Source organism: Brachyhypopomus gauderio, chromosome 18 (genome assembly GCF_052324685.1).
Source record: "Brachyhypopomus gauderio isolate BG-103 chromosome 18, BGAUD_0.2, whole genome shotgun sequence".
In the NCBI taxonomy this organism is placed as follows: Eukaryota; Metazoa; Chordata; class Actinopteri; order Gymnotiformes; family Hypopomidae; genus Brachyhypopomus; species Brachyhypopomus gauderio.
Window position 1 is genome coordinate 13,567,465 of NC_135228.1, and position 26,786 is coordinate 13,594,250.

Here is a 26,786-nt window from a genome sequence, read left to right on the forward strand (position 1 = left end):
CCTGTCGTGGCCCTAGGCCCTTTCATTTCAGCAAGAACCTAGGTGTGACCACCACACTTATGGACACAACTCAAGTGTAAATAAAAAGGAAACCATTTTATTACAAAGTCAAGCACATTAGAGTTTAATGTTGCAGATATCAACACATTTGTCTTTATTATTATGGATTAAGTACAATAAAGCGGTTCTTTCTTCGAAGCAAGTTTTCAATCACTGAAGCTCAGTCCTGCTTGTGTTAAACATACACACTGCCTGTTTCCCCGTGTGGACACATTTCTAAATACATTTACAGTACAAATGTATCTAGTTGACCCTTTTCAAAATCAGGTCCTTTTGATGCTTCTGAGGCAAGTAAAGTGATAAATTGTACATAAGCACAGGACTCAAGTACAGTAACTTAGCTGAATTCATGCTACTGTAGCACAGCTAACTGATAAATTACTTCTTACAATTGACCGTAAAATATATGGCAATCCATTTGTTATAGCTATAAAGTATAGTGTATCTGATAAATTAAGCAATAAAAGCAGTAGCCATTCAGGGTGTATCTTGATAGGTTATCAGAAGAGTAACTTGGTGAGGAACTGTCAGATTCAACGTTGCATGTTCTTCAGGACCTGCTGAAAATGACAGCAATATAGATACAATTGTAACAACATTATCTATATTTTAAAAAAATTTAATATAAAACATAACAAATTATTTAAAAATATAAAATAAAAGTGCAGAAACAAGGAGAATATAAAATAAATGTATTACATCTGTCTTACCATTTCCTAATGGTTCATGGAGACCCTGTTATGTAAAAGATACAGAACTTTAAAACTCATCTGTGGAAGTATGATTCAGTGACTACTACATGACATGTAAATGCTATAGCCAGTGTAATGGCCTAACCACAGAAGAATAACACAGACATATGAGCAGTAGCACACACTCTGTGGTGATGCCCATTAAACACACTCACCTTTGCTGGCTCCAGTCACTCCAGACCCGATTAGTATAGGGATCATGGGCACGCACACAGAAAGTATAGCGTTTCCTGGATATGACGTTATAATGTGTCTCATTGATATATTTGACCTAAAGGTACATACAAAGATGAATCAACTACACAGCAGTTATATGTTTTTATTTTGTCATTTATTCATAGTAACTTATTGGTTAATGACTGATTCTCCTTTAATCTCATCAAAGCATCTGTATGGAATTATTAAAGGATTTGTTGCACATGTGAAAGGACTGTGAATAGAATATATCTTCACCTCTGCATGGTTCCCCATTTCGTTGCAGTCTTTGCGATGGGAGATGACTTTCACCTCGTACTGGAGAGGGAAGTAACTGCATGGAATGTTCCAGGTTTTTGGGACCTCCCACTGGAACTCGTTGTCCTCGGCCTTTGTGATGGTGACTTTGTCTGGCTTGACTGCGGGTCAAGATAACATCAGACTATATACTCATAGTCAACGAGCCTCTGGAACATTCTTCCATTTGTCAATGTACAGAACATTTGAAAGACTCATTTAAATTTTGTAGCCGTTCGTAGTCAGAATACTGTATTGTGACAAATTAATTAACTAACATGAGAATTGGCTTTACGTTTTTAGGTTTTAGGATTGTCACAGGAAAACTTCAATGGTAAATTAGACCAATGAATGTCTCTGTACCCAAACCAGTTATGGTGGGGATGGTCTTTTGAATCCAGGAAACCAAAATTAACAATAACAACTATTGAATTTATGGCTACAGTTCAAGGTATGATATTACACATTACTTGTTCATTCACGGCTCATCAGCATAATTACACTTTAGCTATATTAGAACTAGACTGAATGCTTACACAGCCAAACTACTTCTATTTTTATTATCTAAGATAATTTCTCATAACAAGCTGGAATTGGTTGGCTATTAATTAACATGAAAATCCGATCATTTTAGTGTATTTGAGTTCCAGTCCATGATAACTCAAGGGGAATATTTTGTACGGTGAACTCAGTGACTCTGTGGATATAACATGACATGACCAGAAGATGGCACTTCAAGCTCATACCAATGTCATGGATGAAGAAAGTCCTCAGGTGTTCCTCCAAGCGGTACTGGTTTCGGACCACCAAGGTGAGGTTGATGCGGGTGATCTCCTCAGAATGCGAACATGTCTGCTCTTCACAAGTGAGACTGGCGTTGTCAGAGTTCATTGAGCAGTTGATGAGACTCGAGTTCCTGTGAAAAACCAAACTTCTTAGGAAAACAAATCAAACAATTTAATGCAGGCTAGACCTCCCACTTTGTATCTCCCATATGAAATAATTTAACTTGCCCTTGCCGGAAAGCTTTGAAGACCACCACAGCTCCATTCCTTATAGGATTCCATTTCCAAGAACAATGAAATATGCCATTATAGTTTCTTGCTTGACAGGTTATAAATTCTAGGGATAGAAATAGATGTGCTTCATCAGGTTACAGTCAAGTATGTTGCATAAAGTATATTGGAGGTTTAGGTTGTCAGAAATCAGTGGCAAAAGTGAAAATTTTCTAGCCACTTACCTTTGTTATGGTTCTGTGTCAGAATAGCCTTCTCAAAGCTGACTGGATTAACCAGCACCAGCGTATGGTTTAGAACTTCTCCAGTGGGGTCATGGCAAGTGTAGTTTCCCCCGAGCATCGCCTGGATATCGACGTTTATGCTGTTGCCCTTACTGTCAATACTTTGTCCATTCTTCTGCCAGTGAATCTCAACATCTTTAAACTGGTCCCCACAGTGTAGCGGAACAGGATTCGTCTGAGTCATGGGGTCTCCATCCACATCCAAAGCAACAACTGTAAGAATTGAGTTCGGTCATCATCCAGCAGCAATGTCATAAGGTGGCCACCCCTGCTAAATGCACTAGGAAATAGCCCTGAACATACAGACTGAACATACTCAATTCAATATCTGATGCATACCCTTCGATTTCCAAGTAACGGTTGTAACGGTAACAATGCCAAATCAGTGCATTTAAGAAAATATATCTAGAAAATAGATGAAAAATAGTCACCGTTTGGCTTGATGACTCGAAGTGATTTGCTTTCTCCCACATGAAGAAGAATGAGATGCAGAGCAAACAGGAAAATCAAATTCATCTAAATGACAAATGAGAGAGTATATCAGTCCCTATACAAATGCTAACACATACAGAATATTATCAGTCCCTATACAAATGCTAACACATACAGTATATTATCAGTTCCTATACAAATGCTAACACATACAGTATATTATCAGTCCCTATACAAATGCTAACACATACAGTATATTATCAGTCCCTATACAAATACTAACACATACAGTATATTATCAGTCCCTGTACAAATACTAACACATACAGTATATTATCAGTCCCTGTACAAATGCTAACACATACACACCCCTATCCCAAGACCACTCAGAAATTCTAGCACTAATAGGCAAGTAAAATATGTCTATAGTACGTTCAGTATTTCACATTTAACAAATGAAAAGAAATCTGTCTGACAATCCTACCATCTCCATTTTATGTCTTAACTGTGTTTCTCTTCTAAGTGTGCTAAGAAAAGCAAATAACTGAGAGAACAACTGAACTTACAAAAGAATTTATACGTAGGTGAGAGAGAAGTGAAAATTCCCAGTTCAGGACAACACAAAGGGAAACCATTATATCATCAGCTAAGGTATGTGGGTTTTTTATGATGTAATGACATAAGTAGTTTGCATTGGCAGTCGACAGGTATTTGTCACTTGTCTCTTAAAGACCATCTCAACCCCTTTAATTCAGTCATCCTGTGCCGTCCCAGAGACAGGCACGGCTGATGTTTTGCCCAGTAAATTTACCTTTTTGCTTTTTTTATAGCTTCAATATTTTTATTATTTTAAGAAGCATCATGTCCAACCTTTTCACTATTTTAAATTGACAAGTGGTAGGTAACCTGAATAATCTAAAGTCCCGTTAAGAGCATAGCAGTGCCACAATGGGGAAGGAAGTCTGAGAAGGCTGAGAATATGACTTAAAAAAGTACTGGGCCTCTCCCATATGCACACACACAGTCACACCGCAGGAACAAACATGACAGCAGAACATGTCTCTTGAATGTCATCAATAAAGCCCACACAATCGAGACCACATGCCGTTTTACTTAGAGAAGAGATGTTTGGCCAGCGTTTGGGCAACGGAGTGAAAGTAATGACTAGAAATGTAAAGATTCTGGTGATTGATCTGCCGGCAGAATGTGAAAGAGAGACGCCTTCCCTCGATGTTTAGAATAACACACTTTCTCACATTTATTTTAGGGAACTCCAATGTCCTGTTACTGAAATGACAATACATGAACGATTGTTTGTATATTTTCCAAGTAGTACCTCAAATTAACAATACACATTTGACTTCTTTAAATTCTTTGTTGAATAAATTAAAATTGAATACATTTGAATACATCTATTTAGTTCTTGTTTTTCATTTTTATTTATTATATTTTTCACCAATGACCTTCCTGAGCTGACAGATCTCAGGTTGTAATAAGCTTCTTCTTTTCCTGTGTGAAGCACTTTGAACTGCTGGTGTATATGAATGGTGCTCTATAAATAAATGTGCCTTGCCTCAACATACTGCTGTGAATAAATATCACCTGATTTGTGATGGGCACATACAAATAAGTTTGGACAGGATCGGTAAATAATGTTTTCACAATTATAAATGAGGTACATATTTACATTAACAAGACTTAGCAGACACTTTTGTCCAAAACAACTTGCAACAGTACACTGAATATATATTATCTGTTGCATTCGCTGACATTTCCCCAGATGTTGTCATAAGGATGAAAAGTACGGGTCGCATAGAGGGAAAAAACATGGGTCATAATTCCTTCCTATTTCACTTTTCTGCATCATTCTGTGGGTGCCATGGAACTACGGAAGTTTACCACATGTAAATTTAGTTTATTCTTTTGAATTTACATTAATTGCCAACCTCTCTGACAGTGATCTTTTTAGACAACTTCCTGCCTAGAAGTGCTTCAGAAACACTGTAGCATGAGGGTGCTATCTTTCATCGAAGTTTTTCAAAAATTGAGAAAACCAGGTCTAATCCATACCATTATATTATCATTGTATAGACAAGTAAGGGTAAATCAGAGTATCTGGAACTTAGACCTGACAGTTACAGCTAAAAAGCACTTTCCTAGCCTTAAACTATAACGTCTGTGGATTTCTGCATTTGCTAACCAAAAGAAACATAAAGGCTGGGGATGCCAGCTTCTTCTGCTTTATGGTAGTGCTTCCACTTGACAGCCTACAGGGCCCACAATTCCCTGCTGGGCTTCTTGGTTCTCCTGCTCCAGTATGACTGACTTGGTTCTCCAAGGGTTTAGTAATTACCTCATGAATTGAATTGTGGGTGTAGGAGTAATGAGGAGGGAAGAAAAACCAACCTGTTCCAGCCAATGAACCATAGAATCAGAAGCACTCATTCATAGCCAAGAGCGATTATAAAGCAACAGAGAACGTCACTGCCTCACTGACACAGGAATGTTCATCAGAAGTCATGCTGTGTATCTACTTTACATTGATGGCATGTAAGGGGGGCATTTAAACTACTCACAGATGCACTAGTGACTTAATTAACAACTGAAGCCACGTAGGAGATGCAAAGAGCTTCTAGAAAGAGTAATTATGCTTTTTATCAAATCAACTACATCAACTACAGTAACATCCATGGACACGACCAGACGTGGCCTGGCCTGGGAAGCATTTCTGCTGATTTATTTATATCGACTATATTGTGAATGAAAGATTTTCAGTTCCTTGTATTATATCAGGTAGTTCAAACCAAAGTGACCACAAGTTTCAATCAGTGCTAAAAGCATTCACACAGAAAAAAAACCTCCATATTTAAACTCAGTCACATTTGTATAGACGTTTGTATAGTATATTTCAAGTCAGGTTGTTAATGGGCATTGTAGTGTAAGATAATGGGTAAGGTATTATATTGTTTTGGTACATGAATTTCTCATGAGAAGCAATGTCATGTCTACATTATGGTGAACATACACCCCAATATGACATGTGAATCCCCTCAATTACGTGACAGCAACATGGATATTCCTGAAGCTAAATATAGGCAAAAATCATATACTTGTACATTTGAGATGTGTAATAACGGCCTTATTTATGAATACATAACGTACCTATTGTAAAATGTAACTGCCCTGTAATTGCCCATGTCTGATAGAAAAGATCTAGAAATAAATTCAATGCAAAGTCTATTACCTTATGGTAAAAAATTAAATGGTAAAATTGTGTTGCCCAGAACAATGGTAGAAAAACGTCACTCAAAAGGCCTCATGTGCTCATGTACTTAACAGGTCTCATAAACAATTTCCAAGTGCCTTTTACCCCAAGATAAGGACAATTCCAAAAATGTTTTGGAACAAGGACCAAAACAAGACTGAGGCCATTAATTTATGGTCATAAGACTGCTCTTGTGAACTTCAACAGTAGTATGTGGTTTTGGACATAGCTATCTGCATTGTCATCTAGGTTAAAGCAGAAATACATACAGTATGTCCTATTTCTGGTTTAGATGAAAGGGACACAAACTCAAATAACTACTTCTACATTTTAAATGTGTGATGAATAACAATCAATTGTTGGGATTTTTTCAGCTGGGAGACTTATTAACTCCACACAGAGGTCATCTATTTTCCTGCCCAATACCACTACCATAAATAAAATCAGAAGTTAAGAAGTCAGAAACCACAACACGATGCAGTAAAAATGTTCATCATATTTTAATTAAAAACACATTCTGTATCATCAAAATATGCCATAATTTTAGCAATTCTCTTTCAACGGTACGGACGTGTCAGTGTCACTTAAAAACATTTAAAAACAGTAAATAGCAAGAGTGTCCTTCTCTCTTACAAAGAGCTACATTCAGAGGGGACCTGCTCTGGCTACATGTGATTGGTTGACCCCACATGCCCCAAATACACGAGCCTCAGGCGATTTCCCCTTCTCAGTCCTCACGTCTTCGGGGTTCAGGAACCTGCGGTAGAGACGGCGAACCGTCCCTCCTCCCCGACCTCTATACCTGTAAGCTCTCCCCTCTCTTCGCAGCCTTGCTCAGTGCATGACCGTGGCACTGTCTAACTGTCTTCATCTCCATGAGAACAAGGGCGAACATGGCGCTGACCGATCCTGTTCCTGAGGGGCGGAGCCTTGCCCTCGCGTCTCCATGGTGGCGCGACTCCCTTGTGTTATGTTAAGATCCAGGCAAAAGGTCAAACTGCCAATTTATTCCACACAAACAGAAGGTCCCCACTGGAGAGCCACTAATAAAATACCTACTAAGCGTAGGAGCTGTAGAGTCATTGGATGCAAACCTGACGTAAGAGGCGATAAAAAGACAAACGATGATTGAACCAAGCGGGAAACGGGAAAAAGTCTGTGTTAAATCAGTTTGAACCCCTTTCCGTCTTACATTCCCTAAATATTTTTGGTAGTACAGTTTTCCATTTATAAAAGCAAATAAAAAACAGTCAAAAGATGATTCGTTTTAATACGTTAAAAGCCACGAAGCGTCTCTATCAAAGTGTTGCCAAATCGACCCTGATACTTGTGTGTCGCCTCTTCAGAAGTTAAGAGCATGTCCACAGGTTCACAGGGTTGTGTCTGCCTTGCAGACATAAACTCTCACCACTAGTAAAGGAGAGGACTAAAAGACAGGCCACTTCAGAACATTTCATGTCCGCCCGGGCCGACAAGCTGAATCTTCTCAGAGTCTCTGCTCTTTGGAGCAGGGTTCCTCCCCAGTGCAACGTTCCCCGGCTTGGTGATCTCCTAAAAGAGTGGTCAGGCACACACCAAGGCAAATCCCTCGAAGATCGCCGGCGAGGTCTCGCCCGCCACAGACGTCACCCGCCTCAGCTCCACCCCCACGCATGGGCTCAGGGGCCGTCGACTCTCGTCCTCACCCCCGTCCCCCACTCGGGGACAGGCGCTAGTTCTCCACGGGCGTGGGGTTCTGCTGCGGGGACGGCTGCAGGGCGGTGGGCGGCTGGCTCACGATCACCTGCACCACGTAGTCCCGCGAGATCTTCAGATCCTCCAGCCTCATCTTGTCGGTGAGCGGGCGGCCCGAGAAAAACCAGCGCTGGCTGCTGGCCGCAACGCCCTCGTGAGCCTGCAGGCGGCGCTTCATGTGCAGCACGCTGTCGCAGGTGCGCACGGCCAGGCGCAGGTCGCGACCTGTTGAGAGACGCAGGCGTAGCTGGCACTCCTGGCCCTCCGCGCCGGCGGGGGCCTCCGACGCTTCGGACGCCTCCGGTTCACTCTTTTCCTCGATCATGTTGACGGGGGGCGAGAGGCAGTACACGGGCAGCTGGTAACGGTTGCCCAGCTCGTCGTAGCACTCGGTCAAGGCGCCTGCATGGGAGAGAAGACGCAAACGGGGACACGGGTGAGTTGGGCAGACGGCCGTCTACCACCGGTCTACTGCTGGCCATGCCGTTGCTACATTTTACGCATGAATTTCACTTCTAAATTCATTTTTTTTGACAGCTGCTGAACAGCTGGAGCACACGTTGTACAAATTCCTACTGGCAGCTCGCACACCTTGGTACGCATGTGTGTTGGTTAAGGTCACTGAGACAACAGGAGAGAGGAGAAGTACCAAAACCAATCACAACATCTTGTAGTAGCAACACCCGCAGCACCCACGGCCTGCGAGAGGAAGTAAAATGCCCTGAAACGGTCCAGTTCAACAAAAGTCAAGCAGTGACCTACAGTAAAGAGGAATCGAAAAAAAGCATCACCGTCTGTAGTTCGTCCCCTCTGAAGTCATAACAATAAAACTGCTGTCGGCCTCTGTCACTTTTCCATTTGGTAGTGAACAGTGAAAGTGCAGTGAGAGTGCAGCTGGGGGGCAGTGAGAGAGACGCCGGGCAGCACGGGACCCGCGATCCACGCACCCCCCCTCGCGTCACCGCAACAAGAACACTCCTCTCATTTCCTGCAGGGGAGTTTGAAGAAAACCCCGATAACGGCATCGGCAAGGTCGCCCCAGACTCCCAGAGGTTCAGGTTTTTGGTTTGGATGTGAGGGGAAGGTCCTTCTAGTGCTGAGTGCATGTGAGAACCCGAGCATGAGACCTGGCCGTGACCGAGGTGTGACTCATCACCAGGGGAAGCAGCCACGCTCTCCATCGTCACCTTCGTTGTCACCTTCATCATACCCAGAATGTGACATGACAGGGTCTCAGGCCAGCACATATGGCCATATGTTGCAAACAGATACAGATTAAAGCTATACTAAATTCATACATCATTAATATTAGCATCCGCAGTACAAAATCCAAAATATACTGTATATGAATAAAAATTTGAAAATAAAAACTGTGACAGCATGCTGCTAGCTTCCTGGCAAGTATCAGATATTGTGTGGGTGAACTGATGAATCACAGCATTCATGTGATCCAACCAATGTAAATCTAAATAATTTTGGTCAAAATAACACAGGCTAGTCTTTAACCATGACACCTCGAACACGCTGTGTGTGGTAAATATATTGTGAGACATACTGCAATAGCAATATGTAAAATAAAACTGTGATACTGTGTTTTGTCCACATCATGTGGTCCAACTACACTTGTGCTTCCATATATAAAGATATCCCTAAAAAAAGACCATCATAACACTGATAAGAAACCATTGTCTCATTCCTGTTTCTCTTCCCCGTAGTTGCACATTAAGCAAGTTTATAAGGAATCTGGTGATTCACCTTGCAGATCACTTCAGATGAACTTTAGCTTAAGTGTGTGAAAGAACACAGTCTAAGGTCATCCAGTTTCCAAATCAAGTTTCAAATCGGGCAAAAGTGTCACAGGAAAGACGAAGAACCGTGACTAAAAGCTGATGCACATAGACACGGATAAGCGAGAAAACGCCTTATAAGGCAGTGCTGTATTCGCTTATAAGAGACGTATTTGTTGTATCGAGGTTGCCATTTAGAGGTTCCGAAGCAGCAATACCTATGCTGCTGTAACCCCAGAATTTATATTTTGGACCACTGGAACAAAGCCATCTGGCCCTTTTGGTCTTTTTCTCTACATCTGGATGTGCGCTTTTATTCCAGCTGTGAAAGCCTATGAAAACGTAACACCCACTGGCTGGTCCGCACGGTTCTGCTAGGGCGCTGGTTCTGTTCTGTTTCAGGACTGGATCCCTATATCGTCAGAGGCTTATCCAAAATGTGCACAACAGCAATCTGGCATTCACGACAAAAAGAGCTGAAAACCAAGTCCTTTGTTTGGTATGTTTGTTTGGAAGTGCCAATAAACTACCTAGTGCTCCATTAATTGATTCACCCATTGTTGTTCCCAGCGTGGACATTAATTAATATTTACTACAGCACCTTTTTATAAATGTCACATTGAAAAACTGGTACACTTGGGGAATGACTGTTGTCACTGGCTGGTGTGCCCTTGTAGGCCTTGAATAAAAAATGGCCATAAGCTATTCAGAGGATCTAGGGCTAATACTGAAAGCACGCTAGCATATAAAATCTGTAGAGATGTCGGAATGACAGCAGACTCTACACTGCCAAGCTGGTTCCCTTCACCCTGCACAGAGTTTTTTTGCTCTGGCCACCATCCAGTTCCCAGCACTGAAGAGAATGAATAAGACCAGATGGCTATGAACAATCACCACATCAAAAGCCCGGGACGGCGTGCAGACAAGCTGGCTATGTTAGTGCCAGTACATCATTTGTGTGAACTGATCGTCTCTTTGAGGTGTCTTTGGCACGCTGTACAGCTTGGACTTCTCTGGAGAACACCACAAGCCTTCCACAGAAATGCTTTACAAAATACAATGCCTGTAACGTTGAAATGGATCCACCGAGGAAGGTTCGAAAGCATCAATCGGACAATGTCTTCCTCAGGCTCCTCCCCTTGGAGGGGCTGTGACTCAGATGGGGGTGGGCTCGTTAAGTCCTGCGGCTCTGGCGGCCGTGTTCTGAGATTTAAATACAAGTCGCCATTGGCCCAGTGACACAGAAAAAAAGCTTTTCGAAAAAGCTGGACCAAAAAAGCTTGAAGGTCACAGGCTACACGGTGGAGCCTGTTTATCTTCCAACACTTTCTCCATCTCAAGTTCCTTTGCCGGGTCAGAAATACTAGTGGACAGCTGTAGAGTGGCCTGACCCCACCTTCCACCGACACTTGGTGGTAAACGTGGGAGGGAGACGGCCCCCCCGTGGTCTGACCTTTTAACCAGGCGAGTCTGAGAGTGCAGCCTGTCACTGCTGTAAATAAACCCGGGCTAAACCCCCCCAATGAGCTGCACAACCACGGAGGCCTGAGGTTTAGAATTTAGAGGCAACAATCCCCCACTTCCATCGGAGTGAGGCAGATGGGATGTCCCCGACCACTCCCATTTCAGCAGCCCTTCCTTTAACTTGAGCTCAGTGAGGGGAACTGCCTCGCTGCTGACGAGACCCCCAACATTCGTTATGACTCCCCTCTGCTGTGGTTTCACTCGGGGACAGGGGTCACGGCGAGCGGCGGGGTCTGCTGTACAGTGTGGAGATCCCACTCACCACAGACCTACTTTGTGCAAGCATGCTCACGTGCATCCCCTGTTGTAGGAGGCAGCTCAGCGGTTCTTCTTCAACAGTGGCAGTAAAGAGACCCAGAGCGGGACCGTACCATTAAAGAGAAACGCCAGTCAAGTCCACTAACAACGAATATGTCCATTATCCTGCTGCCTGTGTTATACAGGTGTATATAACACTCAGTGATCAACATTTCTAGCTGTCACAAACATCCTTATTTAATTTGAATAAGTTCATGATTGGCGCATATATATTATATATATTATAAAATGCAGCTTGTGGTTTAATGACACATAAGATGATGATGACTGGATCTGACTTATTTGAAATGTGAACTTGTTCTCTTGAAAATGGGGGGAGTTACTGGCTGTTACGGGATCTACTGTTACCGGATCTCTACCTCGCTACCTACGTTTGAGGTTTGAGGGACGGTACGGGCAGATTTTTACTTTTTGTCTCTGCTTGTTCTTTCAAGCAAAACATAATGCATGAGAGACACATAATTGGGCTGTCTAATGACGGTCCCAGCCGCAGCCTGGTGATCAAGCTTGCCGCAGACCCGAGAGGAGGTTCGCATCCTTGTTTTTCTGCCCATTTCTCCCTTATGAATTGCAGCTGATTTTCCCAGCCAGACTGCGACGTACAGCTGGGGGTGATTTCTTTTTTAAAAACACAGAGACCTCTTTTTTTAGGCGTCCGAGCTGCCAGCTTTTCCTACATGAAAACATTTGTTGAGTCTCCGCATTGTTTATGCCTACAGACTTCAAAGACAGACCCCAAAGATGCAAACAAAAGCCAGAAACAGAAATCACACATCTGTTATGTATTCATGGTTTCTGCAGCTCAAAACATCAAACCAATTAACCATAATCCAAAAAGCTTGTCTATATCGAAAAAAAATAATCTTGACTTCATTATCCAAACATTTATCCTGCATGAATTACCTCATTTCAACTATTAAATCTTACCGTTTTATGTCCAAAATTAGCTGCGTTAAGGTGAAAATGTTCATGACGTACGTGGCCATCACACATGGCTATAAACTGATAGTCGCTTGAGGGGTTTGACATACAGGGAGATATGACAGAATTCATTACGTGCTTACTGAAAATATCGCTCACTAGAATCAGTGTTTACACAACACATTGTGATCCTTTCTCAAATACAGCTGTTTGAAACCAAATGTGTCTTCTTCAAAAGCCAAATGAAGGAAAGTGATACATCCCAGCTCCATCCCAGATAGATCTCCACCAATGTGCTGGAGGGAGATAAAATAGCCAGTGGGAACAGACAAACGGACAAAATCCTCTGGGCCTAATCCTGATTCATGCCATGTTTCCACTGGCCTCTTTCATAAATGATCTGTTTGCTTTTTATGCGTGTTTTGTTTTTTCAAAGGCAGGATTTTTTATGCATAGATATATAAAAGCATATGTACAGGTTTATGCTTTGTCCAAAACCAGGTCACTCATCTAAGAAGTGAAGATAAAATATTCACAGGTTAAGGGCTTTTGTACTGTCACATATCTGACTCCGTGGTACTGTCACGTATCTGACTCCATAGTACAGTTTTGGTGCCAGCAGTGACATGTTGTACATAGCAGCCTTTTTTGTGAATGACCTGTTTCAAAAAGAGGGCAGGTGATGTCTGAATATTTGTGCATGTATATATAAGTAAGTATCTATTTGTTTATGCTTTATGTTTATATTTTTAATATAAATGTATTCTACAAGAGCAGAGCTAACACCTTCCCTCTTGGTCACAATCAGGTCTGTCAGGAAAGAAGCCAAGTAATGTTTATAATGCACTCAGATTACAGACCTCCAGTACAGTTAGCTTCCATAACCGAGCAAGAATTACTACAACCTAATTCGATTCTAAAATGTATAGGCCTGTAATGTATAGAGCAGGCCCACGTGATAACGTGACCCTTCAGCACAAACAGGCGCACTCGATAAAGCAATGCTTCGGGCGGTTTATATATACATATAAAGAATTGGGAAGAGGTGACTGAAATAGCACGTGCAGTAAAACGCACTGCTTCCGTTACCGTGTGGGAGAGTTATGCTGGCCCCGTCGATGATGGCTTGAGCAAGCTCGTGATCGTTGCTCTCGAACGCCTGGGCAGCGGCCTTGAGCGCGTCCCAGATCTCCTTGCGGCCCTCGAAGGCAGGTGCCGTGTCCCAGAATTCATCGCGCTTGCTCCGTAGCTGGCCGTCGGTCATCGGATAGTCGCTCTTCCATTTGGGCTTGTCTCTCTTCAGGGGCTGGTTGCGCCCTAGTGCCACTGTGAGAGGGGCAGGAAAGTGCACTGGGGTCATGTGGTTACACTGGGTTGAAGCCAGGTCGACCTCACCCCAGCTTTAAGGGTAACAACATATACAGCAGACAAATGAATGATGGCCATTAATATCAGAAGCTATGGCTGCATGCCAAAACTGTATAATTTTCAGTAAGCTGTGTGTCACGGAAATATCTTAAGCCTGTCGTAAAGTTCCAAATAACAACTTAACCTAAGCACATTGTGAGGAGAACAGGTCTTCTGAATAATATTCAAAGAGTATTACATGAATTTGCAAGCATGTAAACACATTTCTAAGAATATCATCAATAGGACACTCAGCTTGTTTCAAGGTTAAACACTTAACTGGTGGGTATTTTGGGCTCTAGTTTTGCGGACACTGCACAAGCTCAGAAATACAGTGTAAGACCGCGGAGCGGGTCTGGGTGGGCGTGGCAGAAATTGAATGGGTGTGATAGATATTGGGTGGGCGTGGCAGCTTGTTATTTTCATGACCAGCAGCAATGAACCATTTCACCATAAAAAAATGAAATCAATTTTACTTTGTTAATAACTGGGAGATCTGTTTTTAGTGTGGTGGTGTTTGTGGTCGAAGTTCCACTGTGATAAATTCTACATGTTTCTATGTTCCTGACTGAAGTGAGCAAAATCCTGAGTGGCACCTGCACTTAGAGAGCAGGTCTGAGGGGGCGGGGCTACTACGACACCAGTGCTACACTGATGGACTTTAAAACTCAGCCCACCTTTTCACGGGGCCATTTATTTCTGTCCATCTAATTAACAAATGACAATAATTCATATGCGCCCTTGTCACGCAACTCTTCTCTCCTAGTCCCAACAGCCGCAAAATTCACTACAACTCCCAGAATCTCAAACTCAGACCAGTACAGTACAGAACACTGAGCGGTTCAACTAGTTTCTGGTTACTGACTCAGTTTTTGTTTGTCTCTGTCTTACTCCTCTTAGATCTGGTGCCTGGTATGTCTTCCCTGCTGGTCTTGATGAGCACCATCCTTTCTCTTCGTTTTTTGATGGTCCTCTTGTTTGGAAATCTGTTACCTATCTATTTGACTCATGCTCTCTTCACAACAATCATTCTGGATTGCAATAGTGATAATAAACGTATATTATCTGCTAGCATCTGGCTAGTTATGTGCCATTACAGCTCTACAAAATTAGTAAAATGTGGCGTTAGGTGGTTGTGACACCCCAGCGCAGCCATGAGAGTACAGCCCTATGATTGTTGGAAATTTCTCACACTATAAAGTTATGGTGATATACCTATGTTACGGTTTAACCACTGGCACCTGTCAAACACCTGCTAGGTCAGTCATGCTGTTGCCAAGGAATGTTCTCTGAAAAGCCAAAAGACTGCCTCATGTTGGCAACTCTGCGCACCTCAGACTGCTCAAGTATATACTCTATAACTCAGGTTTAGCTGCCAGGACTAGCCCGAGGTACTAGTAGGTACAGGAATACCTGAAAGGGAGATGGTGGCTAGCACGGTCCTTGAGCTTGAATCCTGATCGTGCCAGAGCCATTCATGACCAAGAGAGCCTTTGCTCAAATCATGGGAGAGAAGGCTTGGTTCTTGTCTCTCCATATTGATGCTACATTGACGCTAGCCAATCACACGAAGGTTACGTATGCCCACTTAGCAGGTAGAAACTGCCAGTGGCCCCGCGGACAAAGTCAGGCCACTATATAATAGTTGGCACCCGTCTAGCCTTCCCCCACGCTGTCCGTGTCCCACTGAAACGCAAGGAAAAGGGCCACATCCTTGAATGAAGTCATCACCCCGCAACGCCAGTAAAGAATGCAGGACCAGCATGACGCTGCTAGCGCGAGCGCACCCTGGACGTGCTCGCCGGCCGCCAACAACGGATGAATCACGCGGCGACCAGAGTCCAAGCAGTTACATCAGCAGGCAGCCAGAGCCACCTTTCCGAGAGCGAAGAAGAGGGATTTATTAAGGAAAACATCTGGCTGTTATTATTCTCTACCTTTACAGTCCAGGACACCGTGGAGCCATCGAGCGGGGCAGAAGGCCGAGCGCTCTGCTAACGCTAACGAGAGCGACAACGGCCACGGTTTCCCACTTTTGTGTGGCACCCAACGAAACGGAGCCGCATGGCGGTTTGACACCCGCAATAGTCGGCTTTTGAGGACACTTTTACTTTTTCTGCGCAAGAAGCATGGGTTCATTGAGGGAGATGCAAGAATCTAATTTATGTGAAATAAATATTTAATTATATGACATTATTATCCAGCATCATGTTTGACAATGAAGAAAATTTCTCTCCCAGACAAATAAGGTTTGGACAATCTGCACCATTCCAGTAATGGCAGAATACCAATAGTTGAATGAAAGTTACTAACACATCTACCACGTCTTGGAGATGAATAAATTGTTATCCTTGATAACCTTTCTCCAACAGTGTCGGCACATGAATGATTATTTTTATTTCCAATTCTCATTTTTGGAGATGAAAACATAAGTATACCTGTCGGTTCCCCGTTATGGTTCAGAGAGCCCTTATGTGGTCATTCATGAAGCCTCAACAGAGGTGAACAGGGCTTGATTGATAACTGTTTGTATTGTTACAAAAATGAAAGTCTAATATAATATAATATATTTGAATATTTGCATTTATCTAAGAAATATTTTATTTACATTTGCGCTTCATATCATCAACAGTCCATCGCCCCACAGACACAAACATACGCACGTGTACACAGATCTTGCTATGCCTTACAAAATCTTCATGACAGCAACGACAGTCTGCTGACACAGTAACTAACGGACCCTGAAATTGCTCTGCCCGTCTCCAATATGAGTATGAGTCACTCTCCGACAGTGGGCAGAGACAAACTGTATCAGAACCGAATCAGAACAGTGATCCCCCCTTCCTCCCATGACCCCAAAACAGCAGTCAAGTACAAACAGGAAGGCACTGAGTGCAAGAGTCAGACAGAGGGAGACAGAGACTACCAGGTGTCAGCTCACTTCCTTAATATGGCCCGCCCACCCGAGCAGGCCTAAGCTCAAAGGGTCTGCGTACTGGGACTGTGTACTCGCAATTGTGCAACTGCATGTGTCAAGCAGGACAGCTAAGCAGAACATCATGACGTCGATGCTTTCCTATACGCACGCCTTCTTTTTTTTACGCCTTATTCGGAACTTTACACCTACAGGTGAGGCCCAGCTCAAAGGGGTGGTAGGTCAATGCATCAGGCTGTAGTGCTGTGGAGTGCGCCCCCTAGTGGGAGGGACAGGTAGCAGTGGCTTGGCCAAGGCCTTCAGTGCTTTTCGCCAGGGCACCGGCTGTTATGATATCCTTTGTCGCAACACCAGGGCTTCCTGCTTTTACAAATCCCTTAAAGACGAAGAACAATTGTCCAGCAGGGGAGAAGTGATAACGTTTGCCGCACACTTGTGTTAACTGTGCCCAAAAAAACCCAGTGTAACATAAGCACCATAAGCAGCAGTGTTTGGAGCTCTGGCCCGTGAAGTACCCACGTCGAATGACCATTAGTTCAAAGCAAGGACGGGTTGTTGTTTCCATGGTGATCTCACAGCTCTTCAAAGAGGCACAATAAAAACAGTGCTATTATTTTTTTTTTTATCCAGTCCAACAGTGCACGAGCCTGGTCCTTGTCCAGTGTCTTCCAACAGAACTGTCCACCACGCACCCTGCTACAGGGAACAACGAGCCAAGCGCTGTGCTGGAAGTGGCTGTTCCCAGCTGGACTTTCTGCTGGACTTTCTGCTGGACTTTCTGAGGTAATGTGGTGAAGCAGCAGGTTCCAACCCCTTCCCCATCACCACCACCAATAACAGAAAATATACTGCTGCGAGGAGAATCACCAGTGAAATGTTTTTCTACGTCTTGGCTTAGTCATCAATGTCTGATTACAGACACAAAACAATAAGATCAAACAAAGTGGTCAGTGGTAAATATCTGTGACTGCTAACACTGCTTCTCCTTCCTAATTCCTGAAGCAGTGTAACACCGCAGAGAGTCGGATCTCTGGTTGTACTCTGGTTATGATGCGTAAGCACAGTGATGGATCGTGCACCATCGAAGGTTGTCTTTCACGGAGCTGTAATCCATCGGCTTTGACTGATCTCATTGAACAAAATCAATGCAAATCTGACAAGAGAAGTGGCACAGAAGAACAGTGTGCCAATAAAGGTTCTCAACAGTTCCTCTTGGCCACATTGGTCATTTTTTTTATCACGATGGCGATGTTGTCAGTGCATTATGCTCTTGACCACATCCTCAGGAACTAAAACCTTATTGTCAAGTTATGTCACACCATGAATATATTCCAGTCATCTTGTGGCAAGATACTATTAAGGTGTAGAAAACCACTATAATGACATCTGTATCCACCACACACCAACACCTATAACTATACCTACTATGAGACAATAAAGATACAGGGGCCACTCCATATTCCCTGGTCCTCACACTAGGGTTCATCACCTGCTCCTTGCTGTCATGAAAAACCACTTGTTTACTCTCAAAGAGTAGCTGTCTGTTATGAACTGCCCCTTCAAAGATGTGTGTCTTCAAGTGGACATAAATGTCACAGCATGATTTATTTTGTCGGCCTGTTTCCTGTTTAGCAGATGGCGCACGGGTAGGATGGATAAGTGTGCATGACGGAGCAGATGAGGGTGCACGACAGGATGGACGAAGGTTCACGAGGGGACGGATGAGAGTGCACGACAGGATGGACGAAGGTTCACGAGGGGACGGATGAGGGTGCACGACAGGATGGACGAAGGTTCACGAGGGGACGGATGAGGGTGCACGACAGGATGGACGAAGGTTCACGAGGGGACGGATGAGAGTGCACGACAGGATGGACGAAGGTTCACGAGGGGACGGATGAGAGTGCATGACAGGATGGATTGTTGCAAACAGAAGGACAGATAAGGGTGTACATGGTATATAAGCATGTACATCTCATGAGCGTAAAGGAGGTGTTGCAATCCAGAAGAGAGCATTAAAAATGCCGGTCGCAGTTTTCCCAAGCAAACTAAACCCAGCAAATCAGAGAAGGGCACTTTTGCTACAGCTGGGTCATTGCAACAAACTAATAACAGGCCCAAAGTAATAACAGATAAATAAATAATGGTTGATTGCGTGTGGTCAGTGGAACGAGCCATTTTGACTTTAATGACAAGGTGTAAGAATTCATGAATCACTTGGTTTAGAACAAGCCTGAAGCAGTGTGAAAGTTTAGTGAGGACAGCATCATTTACACATACACAGGTGGCTACAATTAAATAAATAAATCTTCACTGGGTGGTTAATTACCAATACAAAACCTGACTGTTAGCCAAATGACAGGCGGCATTACTCTTTGGAGGTAATATAATAAGTTTAATAAAACTTTCAGCAGTTTGCAGACAGCGTCTTATTGCTGTGTAGAAAGCAGTGAGAAATCTCTGGCCAAACTAGCTCCTCTTCTACGTCCTCCCACCAGCGCGGGAAGACGAGCGAACTCCTGCCTCCATGTTAGTGCTTCTTCCAGCGCCCCGTTAAATGTGCGCCCACATTTACATGTAGTGTCCACCCAGCTTGTGAGTGCCCTACTCTTGTGTAGGAAGCTGCTTACACTCCAAGACCATTTCCTGCTAAATCCAAACACTACTGCATCCAAGTTGTTTTGAATCCAGGCTGCCCAAAAAGACATTTGTCACTCCCGCCTGACAAATACCCCAATACAAAGGAGCGCAAGTGTAGAATTATAGCCTATACCTACAACAGTACAAAGTAGGGGCAGACAGTGAACCTCCTAAAGGTTGTTTTTAGTAGAAAGCTTGTTGCTGCAATGGTTATGTTTAAACGCTGAAGAACTCGTGTCTTGCTTATGGTCTGAAACAGACTGACACTAATTATGCTCAAGGAACCACTTATGAGGCATTTGAACAGGCCTGTAAATGCTTAACACACAAAAAAAAGCTTTTTTTTACGGATTGGAAACCGACAGCACAGCAAATACCACAGCCCACTGATCCAGCCATGTTTCTGCAGGATTACAGCGTGTGAATTTAATTTTCACAAGAATCTCAAATGAGCACCATCTGTATTAGGCTCTTAAAGGAGCAGGTCTTACATAGAATATATCAGTGGTGTGTGTGGAAGGAGTGGGGGTGGTGGGAATTAAGACAGAAAGAGAGGAAAAATGACCACAGACCCTCATAAAAACACCCAGAATGCAACGGGGTCTTTTAGGTATGTCCTGCTGCTTGGGTCAGAGTGGCTGCAGGCCTCCCTGAAAGGCATTTGTGCTCAGGCCACGATGACATCTGGGAACTATCGGCCCAGCCGAGCGGGTCCACGCAGGAGGGAGCGAGTTTCACTGAATCCCTGGCCGCACAAACACAGCAAGAGCAAGAGAGAGGAACACAGAGAGAACCCTGGCAGTTTCATCTACAAACAACACTAAGTGTGTTTACATGCATATAATAATCCAATCTAATAACTGTATTAGTCCAATTGTCTGATTATTCAAGCGGTCATCTATGACCTTATGGCTTAGAAATCAGATTAAGAAATTTGGAATCTGTTAGCAGTGCATGTATACCCATACTCTATTTCAGGTTTCTCAGTCTGAGCATGCTGGCAAATGTAACCAGAGCTGTCAAAGAAGCAGCAAGTAGAATTAAACACAGCACCCACAAATACGATTACTGTTTCATGTAACCCCAGAGTTTTCCCATTATCTGAATACTCAAGTGCATTTAAACGCGTTGACAGGATTAGTGACAAAATCTAATTTTCTCCAGTTATCGGATTATTAAGTGCATGTAAACGCACTCGCTGTGCGAAGCCCCTTGACTCTATAGACAGACCGGACTTCACAAACACACTGCAGCAATGCAACAAGCATCTCTGTGTCCTGTCTGACAGCTGACTTATTTTTTGGGGGGGTGGGACCCTTGCACACATGGGCTTGGATCTCAAGACTCGGGAGGGCCTTGGGTTCAAGTTGCACAACTTTTGGCTTCCCTGGACACGGGTGTAGCCGCCGTCGTCTCTCCTCTTCCCGTCGGAGTGAGCGGGTGGATGCCCTTGAGGTCTGATGTTACACGACCCGTGTTGGAGTCTTAAAGCCATGCCTGCAGTGTTAGCACAGTTAGTGTACAGCACCTTTTCAGCTAGCCTGTACTCCTAGTGAAGCCAATGGCTTAAACCTGTGGAAAATGAAGGATACACAAAAAATGATACAGCTACCTTAATATTGTCTGGATCCCAAAGAGCCATGTTAGAGACCTAAACTATGAATTCAGAGGTGGCTTCAACTGCACACAATTCAGCATGTTAAAGTGAGTTCTTGGGTACATGGGGCAAGTTCCACTTCAAGATGTTATTAAGCCAAACATGGTAGGACAAACCTGTCACTGGCACGAGTATGTTGTCTTATGGTCACAAATGGTTTGTTGATGTTTCTACATAAACAACCCCACCTATTCCAGCTAAGGACGGCCAGTACAGTTTAACTACATTTCTCATAAACTTATGGTTTCCAAACTGTCCTTTCACTGACTACTACCACTGTAAATAACTTTATCCATGACATCACCTAACAATGTTTCTCGTAACACAGACTCATTTACATTGTTTACATTTTGTATGTATAGTGTAAGCCGCTTTTAACTCTGTTGTAAGAAATGGTTTAGCTTAGTATGATGTAAAAAAGACAAAAAGAAGCATTTATTAGGTGTCACAAATCCCCCCCCCCCCCCCTTTACACACACGGGACAAAATGTCACTCCTTCTACAAAGAGATAAAAGCAGCCTGTTCATCTCCATGACAACTCGGTGAGCAGCGAGGAGGCAGCCTGGCACGGGGACTGAGCCGCCTGTCTGCCTGGAGGAGTTAAACACTGCATAATGCAAAGCGGACAGGGGGGATCGAATTTCACCTCACACGCATCCCCAAAAACCACCTCCTACCACCAGGGATGAGTGAGGCTTCCCTTGAAGACAGCACAAAGCTGAGCAGGGAATACTCCGGGGTGATTCATGTTGTGTAAAATCTACTCCACTTCTCCAAGTTCTGAGGTCCATAAGACGAGTACAATCTAAGAAAATGCAAGCAGCGAACTAATCTACCTTCACCGACCACTTCATTAGAAAGATCGTCTTGACAGACACGCCTTGTAATTGTAGCTAATAGCTACAGATCTTACAGCTGCACGCTTAGCAGCTATACGCAGCTGTGCTCCTGCCATTTATCATTCATTTTTACAATAGCAGGCACTTACAGCACCGTAATCGTCCGTACGACGGCATGCGTGTGACGCCAGGCCTGTACTCTTCCTGTGCTATACCAGCTGAGCTAAAGGAGCAAACCCTCCTGCACCACTGATAGCCCCAGTGTACCGTCACCATCATGTCCCCCCCAACCATTTAACGTGCGGTCAACAGCGGACCAGCGGTCGGAAACTAAACACTAATGACAAACTGAGCGCATGTTTGTGACTGATTGACAATCTCAGAAAAGCAGAACTAAAAAGTGCCCAGCAATTCATCACATGATCAGTGTGCTTGTGTGAGAAGTACTATATGGGTTCTTCAGTTTTGCTGTGTTATAATTTCACCCAACCCAATTCATCACATGATCAGTGTGCTTGTGTGAGAAGTACTATATGGGTTCTTCAGTTTTGCTGTGTTATAATTTCACCCAACCCAATTCATCACATGATCAGTGTGCTTGTGCGAGAAGTACTATATGGGTTCTTCAGTTTTGCTGTGTTATAATTTCACCCAACCCAATTCAGTGAGAGAGAAAAAAAAACTAATTAAAAAATGTTTCTTATGGTATTACTGACACTTAAAATGACATTGTTTGCAATATATCTATTATTAAAGCTGTTGTTATATTGTTATTAAACTGTCATACTGTATTAGATATGCATGTCCAGCTGAGAACAATAACCAACAATTGCACTCTTTTCTGTCCTGTCCTGTTGTTCCGTTCACTGCAGCCATGGGCATCTTTCTTGTCTTTCTTGCATCTTTCAAGGTGTCTTGAGTAAACACGCCTGCAGAAACTGGCAGCATGATGACCACACCCCTTTGAGCTGTGATGACCACACCCTCTTGAGTATTGATGCTTGGCCCCTCCTCCCCATCAAGTCAAAAGTCATAAGCAGTTGTGGGGTCATCAGGATTATACGCTGCCTCAAACTCAACTACACTTGGCACAACCTAATTTTGCACTCCTGCCAGTTTATACATTTCACAAGAAATCAGAGAGGACACACCGCATGCTCCTGAAAAAAGTTTAGCAGTTTAAACTGTATTTTAAAGTTGTCATAGCAGCTGATTTGGAAGAAAATAAAGGAAGTTTTGCTACAGAGCAAATGGGCACACATATCATGATGCCCATAAGAGACATCCGATAATGGAACCAGTGTCACCATGATCACTGCTTCACCACCAATGGCAGTTTTTACAATAACAATAAGGTCTAACTGGAGTGCATCCCAAGGAAGTGAAGAATTCCAGATGTTTTAGACAATTTCACAAATAACAGTTCTGCAGAAAACAGGTTTTGCAGGATTAGTGTGATGTGTCTTCATTGGCTCCATCATGCACCCTCCTTTGTGTCACATCAGCCCCTCCCCCAAATCATAAGCACAAGTGGGTAAAAGAATTCACGTCTGTAACATCATAAACCGGAAATCCTATAGGGGGGGGGGGGGGGGTAACTAAGTGTGAACATTTGTAGGTCCGTTACATTAAGAATTCTACGGGCACAGACAAGATAACGCTGTTCGAGTACTACACGGAAACACTAAAGAGCTGATATCTGAAACGTGCACAAATTGTAAAATGATGCTTTTAATGGCAATAGTTCATTTTTGAGGATGGACAAAAAAACTGGAAATAAAACATTGCGAGTTCACAAAGTGGTATTATTTTAATTTGCAGAGCTGTATATTTTATAATAAACACACACACACACACACGCACACACACACACATCAAAAGTGAAATATCTACCTAGCTATCGCTATGAAACTCACTGTGTTGTAAGCACAACGATCTTTATAGATAATAATTACCTGTCTAATAAATAACGACCACACACGCGGTCCGGTCCGGTCTGCTCCGCGTTACGGTACAGACTCGGTGACCCACATTTTCAAATGTAGCTGAAGGACTCGAGCTAGCACTCAGGCTAGCGCTTTACCTCCATTCTCTTTATATATGTAGCCTAGGAGCTAGCTAGGTGGAAGGTGTAGCGTTCAAGCGGTTTTCTGAACGCAGACAAGGCTCAGACAAATGAAATATTTTAATCATAAAACGGAGGCGACTGTTTAGTCGGGGACGCGCCACACAGCGAGAAGCAACCGAGCATGAAGTGACGGTAAATCCGCCACGACGTGAGCGCAGGAGACAAGAGAAGACACGGCACACGAATGCAGCAGAGAGCACAAAAAAACCACCACGAAAACAGTGCCTGCGGTGTGCAACTTATCTCCTACCTCCAGTTCCGTCAGAGTTTTCGTTTAAACTGCCCGAAGAATCATGATGACTGCCCACACAACCACCCATGGATGTTTTACTGCGCGACCCCCGCAGAAATGTCTCGTTTTGTCTCCCCCCTTGCTCAACTCCTCTCCTTAGAGTCGAGACTGGGTAGGGGCGGAGTGGATGGGCTACACATCATCACAAGATGACCCCCCCAACAAAATATAGAATATATAAAAAATTAACTATGGAAAAAAGTGGCACAGATTGCAGAGATGTTTTAGCGCCCAACGTCGAAAATGGATGTATGCATTTTTATTCTGGATTATTTGTAAATCAGTACACTATACACACATATATTTTGATTTCGCTGGGTTATGTTTTGACATTTTTTAAATTCATATGTAGTCAAATAACTAATCTACTGTAGTCTGTTTATTGCCTTTGTCTTTCTTCAGTTTGCTTTCCTCACAAGTAAACTGTGATACCCATGCTCTGGCGTATATGTGAATCTCCCACTGCCTGTTCTAGCTCGTGTCATTGAATTTTTCAATCTTAAGTCATTTAGTAATACAAGGCACGTGCCTTTCAGGTCGCCTAAACGAGTCTTAAATGTTTTGTTGTTGTCAGTTCCATCACTTCTTGTCTAATATAAATCTCTGTAGAAGTGTTTTGAATAGTGCAGCACATCTTGAGAAATCTATAAGTACTGAGCAGCACTTGTCTTTATCGATCATGGTATTAGAGCATTAGGATACCCTTCCGCCTTTCAAACCAACTGAAAATATTCCAAACAAGATCACTAACAACAATCTGCACAGGGACGCAATAACAATTAATTCTAGTGTGATGACAAGTGTGTCATCCACAGAACATTAATTCTACAGGACTGCGCTCAAGATACACTTACTCAGTCTAGCCAATAGCACGCACGTACCAGTTACGTATTTTTTTACCATATATAATATTTTTCTTTATAATCTAATTTTTCACGTGCATATTTCATTGTATTATTATTACAGCATATCTTTTCTCCCAAATGCCTAAACCAACTTGTGGCGCACTCTGGTGGAACGATACAGTGAAAACGATACAGTGATTTTGAAGGGATGCGTATTATGAATAAACGTGCATTCATACACCTTTGTAACCGACTTTTACACTTTGCTGTCAGTAGCAAAGTCAGAAGTCATGTTACTGTGGAAAGGTTATCTTCACTACACCTAATGGATATTTATTCTAACAGCTGCACAAGTTTTATTAAAGCCACAAAACACCATTTTGTTCATCACATTAAAAATGCAACCAAATGTAAATGTAAATCCACTGTAAATGTCATTACATTGATCAGGCTCTTATTGCTTTGCTTCAAACATTGATGAAAGACTATCACCTTGACCACTGGATCCTTGAATGGATGCACTTGACTGCATATATTATAGGTGTCTTTCCTGTACATACTGTACTACAAACTAGCCATCTTTTGCCTTGCGTAATATGTCATCCATTCTTAATTTCACCATCAGTCAGCCTCTGACCACAGTGCTGACCAGATATTACTTGGGAACAATCTTAGCATAGCAGTAACACTTATATGGTAGTGGCATGGTGGGTACTGTGCTGATATGAATTTATCACATTTAGCAGTTATGGTGGTGTCAGTGTTACTACTGAGTTCTCAGTTGTCTACCACCCCGAAATATCCAGCCAATAGTAACCATGTGGTCTGAAACTAACCATTGACAATGGTTTTGGCTAGTTAAGCTCTCCTTGAGAAAAATTAAGAGGATCTCAAACCAAACAGTTATATTTAATTATAAAAACCATAACTAATATCCCACTGAAACCACTCTCAGATTTCAGTGTTACATGTACTGTAATGTTTATGTCGTGTGGAATAGACACTATAATGTTCGGTGTTGAGTTCATTACTAGGAGTCAGCACTAGGTGGTAGCACACTATTAAATGTGGGATTATGATGTGGTTTTTTCACACATGGGGAACATTTAAAGAGTAGTAAACAGCAATAGACTGTAAAGGTTATGCCCACGTGTTTTCCATCAAGCATCAACAGCATAAATAATCTGAGACAATATCAGAGATGGAGAAAGATATGTAATATGGAAACTAGATACAATACAGACCTACAAGTAAGTAAACAGCATTGACCAAATATATACAGGAATAAAGTATTTAGCATCTTTATCTAAATTAAACGATTATTATATTGTATTATATTATATTATACTGCACTTTTATTCTGGTAATATCCCATTACAAATCTCTGTGCATAGTTTGTCAATCACTAAAGTCCTCAGTCTGTTGACTGAAGAGAAAAAAGGCTAAGAATTTTGAGC

The 26,786-nt window shown here is 42.9% G+C and overlaps 1 protein-coding gene across 4 annotated transcripts; it reads right to left on the bottom strand.

Annotated features, from left to right (window-relative positions):
- Positions 1–130: 130 nt before the first annotated feature.
- LOC143481685 (ubiquitin domain-containing protein 2) lies at positions 131–24,600 on the bottom strand. Of its 4 annotated transcripts, none has more exons than XM_076979786.1 (9): positions 13,675–13,813; positions 3,036–3,120; positions 2,545–2,817; positions 2,318–2,426; positions 2,051–2,220; positions 1,266–1,426; positions 968–1,083; positions 771–795; positions 131–620 (listed from the first exon to the last, which is right to left on the bottom strand). In XM_076979786.1, exons 2-8 carry the CDS (start codon positions 3,118–3,120, stop codon positions 777–779), a joined length of 933 nt encoding a protein of 310 aa, XP_076835901.1. In that variant the 5' UTR covers positions 13,675–13,813; the 3' UTR covers positions 131–620; positions 771–776. The 4 variants fall into 4 exon arrangements, with proteins under 4 accessions (XP_076835901.1, XP_076835900.1, XP_076835899.1 ...); XM_076979785.1 differs by lacking the exon at positions 13,675–13,813 and adding an exon at positions 3,521–5,674 and having other exon boundaries at positions 131–617; XM_076979784.1 differs by lacking the exon at positions 13,675–13,813 and adding an exon at positions 3,521–5,669.
- Between the last annotated feature and the right edge of the window lie 2,186 nt (positions 24,601–26,786).

Bases quoted from the DNA above. Each gene is read 5' to 3' on its own strand.
- LOC143481685 (XM_076979785.1), bottom strand. The intron at 1,427-2,050 runs GTATGAGCTTGA...CTTGACCCGCAG, and splicing joins TTTCTTCATCCATGACATTG to TCAAGCCAGACAAAGTCACC. The intron at 1,084-1,265 runs GTGAAGATATAT...ATGTACCTTTAG, and splicing joins AAATGGGGAACCATGCAGAG to GTCAAATATATCAATGAGAC.